General features: G+C 46.1%; 1 protein-coding gene across 1 annotated transcript; it reads left to right on the plus strand.

Annotated features, from left to right (window-relative positions):
* The first annotated feature begins 245 nt into the window (after nt 1-245).
* VPS37C (VPS37C subunit of ESCRT-I) lies at nt 246-9,326 on the plus strand. Its single transcript, XM_053397259.1, has 6 exons — nt 246-468; nt 2,197-2,271; nt 5,300-5,416; nt 5,514-5,685; nt 6,251-6,333; nt 7,026-9,326. Exons 3-6 carry the CDS (start codon nt 5,321-5,323, stop codon nt 7,773-7,775), a joined length of 1,101 nt encoding a protein of 366 aa, XP_053253234.1. The 5' UTR covers nt 246-468; nt 2,197-2,271; nt 5,300-5,320; the 3' UTR covers nt 7,776-9,326.
* The last annotated feature ends 137 nt before the right edge of the window (nt 9,327-9,463 follow it).

Raw genomic sequence — 9,463 nt, forward strand, 5'->3', positions numbered from 1 at the left:
GGTAACAGAGCCTCCCCAAGAGAGCGTATGGAAATATCCGTCGCAACTCCCTGCCACGCGGCCGGGGGGAGGAGACTTCACGTCACGACTCTGCCTGCCCACCCCCGCCACGTATGACCCGCCCTTTCCTCGATCCCTCGGGAGGTGCGAGGGCGAGGAAACTCCGCCCACTCTCGCCCCGAGACCGACGCCCCAGCCCGCCGCGCGGCTTCCCCCGGTCAACAAAATGGCCGCAGCGGAGGTGCCGCACGCCGTTCCCATTGGTTCTGCCTGCGGAACATACCACCTCTCCTCCTTTAGGGAGGGGGGAATGAGCTTCGAATTAATCCCTCCCTTCTTGGTTCGGAGTAGAATGAGCGCATAGTTTCCGGATCTCCACCGGAAGCCGGAAGTACTTCGGCGGCTAGGGATTCCCTCTTCTGTTCCGCTTTTCACTCCCCCCCCCCTCCTCCCTCCGGATCATCGCAGGTAAATCGCGACCCTTACGGGAGTTTTATCACTTAACCCTTCCTCGCGCCGTCTCGCGAGAAGAGTCGAGCTGCGTCCTCTCGCTTCATTCGAGTGGAGGGTGTGTAGGTGTGAGAGAGGAGTACTCTGTGCGGGCGGCACCTTCCCCGCCACCTGCTCCTGGTGGGCAGGATCCCACCCCCCGCCCCGTGGATCTGAGCGATGGAGGGTGGTAGACGCTTGGCTTCTGAAATGGCAAGAGAGGGAACTGGGTCTTGTGCTCTTCTGGGAGCCACGCCTTCCCTGAGAGGGGACTCTCCTCCTCCTCTTCCTCTTAGGTATTATGGGATGGTTTGGCCAGGGGCAGCTTCCTTCATGCTCAAAGATGTGTCCTCTCATCACAGCAACACTTTGTAACTTCTTTGGGGGGCAGGATACTCATGGCACTGAAATCAGATGCTAGTGTGAATCTCTGGCTCAGCTTAAAAGGGAAGGGGACGGTGCTCATTTTCATGTAGCAAATCTGATTGAATGATTGTGTGCCCTTCCCCCACCCCCTTTTGGCTGCCTCTGAGGTTGTGGTTAAAGAAGGGGAAAGTTAACGGTGGTACCAGAAATGCATGTGTATAAATTGAATAAATAATAATAACTCAGTTATCTTTTACTTTGAACTTTTTGCTTATCAGTTACCTTACCCCCAGGTATATGTTTCCTACTGGCATTCCAGTGAACAAACATCAGCTTCCTCTGTAGCTAGTATTTTCCTTGCAAATCTCATGCTGCCTTATCTGTCATTGGCAACTGACCATCTATTGTCTTCCCACTCCTGAATGCAACATAGAAATGATTCTGGCAACTTTGTTAGTGCTTTTTAGGTTTTCTTGCTGATAGTTGTACAGTGGACGCTCGGGTTGTGAATGTGATCTGTGTGGGAGGCACGTTCACAGTCTGCAGTGCTGCGTCTGTGCACGCGTGGGTTGTGATTTGGCGCTTCTACACATGCGCAAAGCACCAAAACCCGGAAGTAACCCGTTCCGGTACTTCCGGGTTTTGGCGCGTCCGTAACCCGAAAACGTGCAACCTGAAGCGTCTGTAAACCTGAGGTATGACTGTATTTGTGTCCAATATTGGCGCACAGCAAGGATTCATGCTAATGCTTATTCACATTCTGGACTTACTGGAATGTTCTCTGTTTTTGCCACTTGCAGAGAACAGCTTTGTAGCTGTGACAACCCACGTGGATGGCCTGCAAAGACATGTGCAAAGCACAGTTTCCATTATGCTGATGTAACTGAATCTTGCCTGCATATGTGCACACCTTTCAAGAACTGCCATACATGGGATAAACCATATAAACATGTACAAGGATACCCTGGAAAGATGTGGAGTATTTATTTGATCCAGTCTGCTAACTAACAAATGCTTCCTGGCTGGCCCCCAGAGTTCACTAAGAGACTTGCTAAATAAGAGTGCTCACATGTGTCATTGAGCACATTACACATTTTACAGGCAGTTTTGTACATTACAAAGAGGGGGAAATGACCTGCTACCGAGTGTATGCTCAAGGGGGTGTACACTCAATAGCATCTTGGGTGTAGATGTAAAAATTGAGTATGTCTAGTGCCCCCAGCTGCTCAAATTGTGGCACTAATCTTGAAACGAAAATCACTTTCCCTCCCACAGAAGCGCTTAATTCATTCGGTTTTGGAGGCAGGTGGGCTAACAAGGTTGACTTAAATTCTCTTGCAGATACTGATGCAGGATCCTCAGAGCCAAACCTGTGAAATGTTTTGCTTCAACAAGAGGTAGAAGAGCTACTACCAGGTAGTAACAGCGTATGATCCTTGCCAGTTTGTTGCTTGTTCCACCTGCTGTGTGCAAATTTTGGTTTAGAAAAGGCTAAAACTATCCAGTCTTAGTATCCAGTGCTCTTGGCGAAATTCAACTGGTGCAGCATGGCATCCATTTTCTCTCCTCCCCCTGTGCTCTCCGCAACTTTCCAAAGCTGATTTGGGATGTGGGGAGGTGGAGGGGATAGGAGAAGAAGCTTCATTGTGCTCACAGGAGTATGTTGTGTTGTTGGACCCAGCACTGGATGCCACCCCTTGTGTTGAACAGAATATTTGGAAAATAAGGACCAAACTATTATGTGACAGTGGGAAAAGAGGGGTATTGTTTTGTTGCTGATACATGGGTGGAAGCGCCAGATGGGTTCTGCCGGTGGGCACCGCTGCATCCTCACTGCCATCATGCCTCACCCCCATTCCATCCTAAAAAGTGTGTTTATATGTGTTGGAAGCTGCCCAGAGTGGCTGGGGCAGCTGAGCCAGATGGGCGGGGCATTGCTGCAGTACTTGCACTGACAGGCATCAAAGTGTGATGTTGAATTCCATCCCTTGTCTTTAACGAGAGTAGATGTGGTGGGACAGCAAGGGGGAGAAACTATGTTTGAAGGATCTGATAAACTGTTGAAAAGTCAGGTGTTAATCTGGACCCATAGGACTACTGAGTTTGGTTAATCCTAGAATCAGCCACAATAGGCACATGCAATGGGAAACTGTGGCAGTGTGACTGAGTAATCTTTGTAATACATCTTGGCTGACAAGATGATGAGAAAAGCACCGCTTGGCAGTCAGCAGATGATGAAGCCCCAACATGACTGCTAGAGATGCTGAGATAGCATTACTCAGACACAGATTATGTTTTCCCTTGGAAAACATCGAGTAAAGAAAGGAAATGGAAAAAGTTGTTCCCACCTCTGATCAGAACAAAAAACAAAGAGTAAGGTGGACTCACTCACTTAACTAAGGAAGGAAAAAGAACCACCAGATCCTTTGATATTAACAGACACTGGTAGCTAGGAACTGTTAAGAAACATGGAATGAGTTAAAATAATTTATTAATTTCACTCTTAATTTGGCAGTGGGGAGTGACGATAGGTTGATTGGGTGGAATTCAACATCACTCTCATCCAGCTGTACCATCTGCGCAAACATTGCAATTTACTAAATGGAACAATCCTCCCCTTGCACACTGTTTTGGAGTTCTCCCAACTGGGGCAGAGAGTGGAGGAAAGCCAGAAGTCCTTGTGTCGGGGCTTCCTTCTATGGGGCTCTTAGATGAATTCAGCTGCCTAGAGAGGTTTTTTGCATTGAGTGACTAATAAATCAAATTAACAACAACAAGATACAGTGGTATCTCGGGTTACAGATGCTTCAGGTTACAAACTCCACTAACCCAGAAATAGTACCTTGGGTTAAGTACTTTGCTTCAGGATGAGAACAGAAATTGTGAGGCGGCGGCAGCAGGAGGCCCCAATTAGCTAAAGTGCTACCTCAGGTTAAGAACAGTTTCAGGTTAAGAATGGACCTCCAGGATGAATTAAGTTCTTAACCCGAGGTACCACTGTAATATGAAGTAATTCTGTGTAAAGTATTTGAGATGATAATTGCTTTATCCCCTGCCCTTGTATTGGGTGTTGTGCCTCCACTTAATTTGTTTCCATTGCAATCCTGAGTTGGTTGCTGATTTGGCCTTACTTAACAGGGGGTGATTTTAAATCCTCATTTTCAGAAGAGATTGTTTTTGTATACCCCTTATGTACCCAGTTGGCTTCTGTGCTCTCAGCGGCAAGTCCATTCTTTATAATATAAGAATTGGACCTTTAGTGTGGCAAGAGCTGCCCTTTGGAGCTCACTTCTGTTAAACATAAGACAATTGTCTTTTTGGTGCCTTCTGAAGACCTTTTCTTTTCTGACCAGCTTTTAAGTGTACATCTTCATCCAACTCTGTATCTGTGCTGGATGTGAAATTGTTTTTAGATATGCAAGTTGTCTTGAGATACAATCTTGGTTTTGTTGTCGATGCTTTTTACTGTGAAATCACTTTGAGATATTTTATGAGAAGTGATTCGTAAAGAGAATCAAATAAATACTTTTAAGCAGACAAGAGCAGTATCTGAATCAGGCCTTGTGCCAACAATTGTGCACTGACTGTTGCTAAATGAGCAGGAAGTATGGAGAGAGAGCTTGCCTAATGCCTCATTGTTCCAAAACAAAGGCGAGCCGTTTTTAGACTAGATATTCAAACAAAGGGAGAGTGAGCTACAGGACGATTGTGAGTTTCTCAGATACAAATGATATAATATTGTATATACAAATAGTTCAAGTGTACACACACACACACACACACACACACACAACATACACTCTGTTTTTCTTGATACTGGGTAAGGCAGCATGCTTCTGAATCGGGTGGTTTCTTATGCTTGCTGTTTCCTAATTTTGCATGCTTTCACACATAGAACTTTTCAGTTATTGGGCTGCCTGAGTGTATCTGACACCTAAAGTGATGCAGAGATGTTGCAGATTTCCATGCAGACCCTGCTACTTCGAACAGTGGGGTGGGGATTAGCAGGACGAGGATGGATTACAGAGTTTAAACACAGGGTTATTGTGCAAAGGAACACACTATGTACAAAATGACAATGTCTTAACTGGCACGTGCATGCAGAAAGTGCAACATGCATTGGGACTTCCCTACTAAATCTGGAAGAAAAATATGCGTTATTGGGCTAACATTCACATGTGGTAGGTATACTCTTAAATCCAACTTGCCAAAATGAGGGAGGGAGGAATGAGTACGATCGTGGTGTGCCACTGTGCATTGGTTTTGCCTTATGTGGAAACAGAGCTTCTATAAACTAACCATGAAAATGATAGAGTCACCCTGCAGTCATATTGTAACAGTACATGGGTGGTAAAGACCTTTATTACCAACACATGAAAGGATTGGAATGCCTAGCATGGGATATAAAACCTGCTAATCACTTGTGCTTTCTCTTTTGACGCAGAGGTATTAATGAGCCTCCTAAATGATGATGGCATTCAGAGACAAGACTGTGGATGAGCTGAAGGAGCTGCAGGACAATCCAGAGGAGATTGAACGCTTGGCACTGGAGTCTAATGAGGTTAGAATACATTAGAATGCATCAGAAGGATTGGACTGGAATGGGGGCGGGACTTAAGGGGAGCCACCTTTCCCTAACAATGGCCTGTCTTTATCAGGTTCAGGATGTCCAGTTGGAAAGGGAGATGGCTTTGGCCACAAATCGCAGTCTGGCAGAGCGGAACCTGAAGTTTCAGGAACCCCTCGAAACAGGACGTGCAAACCTCTCAGACAAATATCAAGAACTGCAGAAGCTGGTCGAGCAATGCCAGGAGCAAAAGGCAAAACTGGGTAACGTTTCAGATCTCCTCAGCCTCGGGTGGGGAATCAGTAGGCTTCCCCCCCGAACCAGATTTACTTATTGTGATTCCTCTTCTGCGTTGGGATGTATGCAGGCGAACCCTAGGGTTAGCCACTCCTGATCTGGAAATAGCTCCTGTTTCTTGACACCTCTCCCATTGCAAATGTGGATGGTCATCAAGGAGGGAGGGTCAATTATGAGAAAATATTTTGGTTCCCTCTTTTCTGAGCCTTCTAGCTGCCTGAACAGACTGATGGTGCACCATAGTTTCAATGCTATGGATAACCATAGAAAGCGATGTGCTTGTATATAGGCAACAGAGACCTCTGTTCTTCTTGATCTCCCCAACCTTCCTCTCTCAGTTGTGGCTGGATAGTTGTGTGGTGGCAGCTCTGAAAGCAATGGGAGCTGTGCCTTCAGAGGTGGCACTCTTCACATATATCTGCATGTGCAGAGTCAGGAACCGACATTGTCACTGAGATGGAGGGAAGGAGACGTGCTTGTTTTGCATGGCATTTTTAATCACCCTTCTTTATTCTTTCCCCATCCCACCAGAAAAATTCTCAGCAGCGATGCAGCCTGGCACCCTGTTAAATCTTCTGGAGGTAGAAGGGCAGAAAATTGAAGAAGAATCTGAGGTTAGCCTATGATTTAAACTCAAGAGGAAACAAGACTCATGTCTGATACTGTTTGTTAATACTGGTGATCTATTCTGAGCTCACCTCTCTCCAGGCTGACCCTCATACACCCAGACTGTCGGCCAGGACTGTGTCACCTCTCCTTTCTCACATCCTAAATTCAAGCCAGCATGAGAACCGTCTCATAATGTAGTTCATGTGTTTTGTTTTACTGAGCTTGTTTTATTTGCTAGAGTGGGTGGCAAGACAGCAGCATGGGCCCCATAAACCACGCAAGCGTCAAGAGTTTATGGGACTCCAGTGCTGTGGCAAAAGAGCCAAGGAACCTGACTGTGGCTTAGGTTCTGGCCTGCCCTTGTGTTTGGCTCTCTCTCTGTATTTTACCTTCTTGCTTCCCAGGATGGTAGACTAGATGCAAAACTGTGCCAAGGTACTGAGGGCTGCAAATGCACTTGAGGGGCACTATTTCATATGTGGACTTGTGGGAACCTGGTCACTGTTGTTCTAGAGCAATGGACAAGTTGCCTGAGAGTATCCAGTTTCTCTCGCCACCCCCACCCCCTGCCCAGTCTTTTTCACTGTGAATAGTCATTGGGAGATGGAATGTGCATGCTGTGATGAAGAACGCAGAAGAGAACCTTGTTCCTTACTGCAAATGAAAGTCCTGGTTTAATTGTCTTTTTACATTGCAGATGATGGCTGAAAAGTTCCTGGAGGGCGAAGTGCCTCTGGAGACATTCCTGGAGCAGTTTTCCTCCATGAGGAAGTTGTCCCATCTACGGCGGGTGAAAGTGGAGAAGCTTCAGGAAGTGTTGAGGAAGTCTCAGTCTTCCCAAGAGCCAGCCAGAAGCTCTGCGTTCAACCACCAGCATCCTTCCACAATGCCTTCTGGGCCTGCAAACCAGCAGCCACAGAATAGCCTGGCTGGGGGACTACCCTATCCTTTACCTTACAGTCTAACCCCTTGCATGCCCACCGGCCCTTCAGCTCACGGAGCTCTCCAGCCAGCTTCTTTTGCAGGAGCACCTGCTATGGTGGGACATGTCACCTCCTCTCAGCCAAGTAGCCAACCCCCATTTCCGACTAGATCACCTTCGGGTCCTGGGTACCCACCTGTCTCTTCTAGCAGTTCATTACCCCAGCCTCAGGTAGGAGACCCATCTGCATCCTCTGGGTACTCTTGGTCTCCCTCCAGAGCACCCCCTTCTGGACCAGGATACCCTCAGCCCCCTGTTAGGGCTCCATCTACAGGACCAGGATACCCACAGTCTCCATTTTTTCCACCAGCGGGAAGGCCCCAGTGCCCTTATCCTACCCAGCCTCCAGTGCCTAGCTACCCCATCCCTTCCCAGCCTCCATATCCCACAGGTCCAAGCCCACCGTTTGGGTATCCACCACCACCGCCCCTGCCCCCTCAGGGCCCTTCTTGGCCAGGATACTAGTCCCCGTTCCCAGACAGTATTCTTTTTGATAGCAGCCTGATGAATTGATTTTTGCTAGCTACTGAAGCCCAAGATGAAAACTTGGGTGCATCCTCTTGAGAGACATACTTCCGTAAGCATTATATTGATGGCATGTATGGTTTGATGCTGTAAGAGTTGGAAAGGAACGGCTGTGTGGGATGGTTCCATTTCCTGAGTATCAGCAGGCAATGACTGTTGGCAGCCTTCAGTGGCCAGCTGTACTGACTAAGCAGTCCGTCCAAGCCATAGTATAAAATACAAATCTAGGCCCAGACACTTAGCTGACGTATACTGGCATTGTTCCAAGTAAGCCGCTTACTGGCCGCAGCTTGGATCTGGTCCTGTGCGTGTGTTGGTGTGCTCATGACTGTGTGTGTTGTTTTCTACTTTACTACATTAGAGTATCTATAATACATAAATAAAATGAATTCTGCTCACTTTATAATTTCCACAAAACTCATGATGGAGAAATCAGGTCAGCATTTCTGATGAGAAGAGCATGTTTTCCAGAAGAGGAATGAATGAATGTATGATTTCTCCTGGCATCAAGAAAATTTTACTATTTACTAGACAGTAGATAGAAAGCACAGCCCAGCTAACGCAAATGGAGAATGAAAAGCTCCCTCACCTAGCCTCAGCTGCAGTCAAGTGTCCGTTCCCATAGAGGTTAGCTAATTTGCATGCTCCTTTCCTCCAGTGTGTTTTCATCATGGCTTATTTGTCTTTATCCTCCCTTCTGAGGGTAAACAGTGGATGTATTAGTTGTACTAATAATTAGTATGTGGAAGGTGTGAGCTAGAGGATCTTGGAACGGTTCGTTGAACAATAAGACAGCAAGTTTAACTTTTATAGAAAGTCAAATTGCTCTGTGTTTTTATACATGGGAATAATGGACAAAATGCTCTTGTTCCTCTTTCCATTGTTGATTGTAGTTTGCTTCACTGAAGCATGTAGGCCTCTGTGGCTGCCCTTTTTCTTCAGTAACCTCTTGGGGTAAGAGAGGACTTTGATAATGAAAGCTTCTCCCTCTTTGTTTGTTGTCCCACTTCAGTTGACAAGAAGAAACACTGGCTACCAATTGAGGAAACCTAGGGGATCTAATGTTGATCAAAATAGCTTTGCTAAGCACTTTATCCTTTTGCTTGCCCGTAATTTATTTTTAAAAAATAGACTACTAATAGATTTGACCCGGTAGAATGCGCCTGGAATTTGATGGAAGCAATTCCATATCTGTGATTAATTATGGTAATAAAACTTGGATGAATTGCACAGAAGCTTATGATTATGACTTTTGGAAATGGAGTTGTAGTGATTGATATCTGATATTGATGCTTCTTTTTTGCTTGCTAAACATCTTCCCTTTGACTTCTAGTTTGTGTCAATAAGGCCTTTCACCTTTCATCTCACAGAGTCATATGTTTCCTTGTCGTATCTGACTGTTCCTTGTGTCTGTGCCCTACTTAAGAGATCCATTTGTGCATCTTTCTTCCCCATGGACTAATAAACTTTGCCCTTCTCAACATCCTTCAACACCATGTTTCCTCTATCTTGTCCACTGCAATTTCTACCATCCATTTGCCCTTTCCTTATTGATGCATTTAGTGTTGTTCTGTTTCTGTATACTGTAATTAACCTCTCATATGGAAGGCACTGACATTTAACTCTCA

Source organism: Podarcis raffonei, chromosome 1 (assembly GCF_027172205.1).
Source record: "Podarcis raffonei isolate rPodRaf1 chromosome 1, rPodRaf1.pri, whole genome shotgun sequence".
NCBI classification, from domain to species: Eukaryota; Metazoa; Chordata; class Lepidosauria; order Squamata; family Lacertidae; genus Podarcis; species Podarcis raffonei.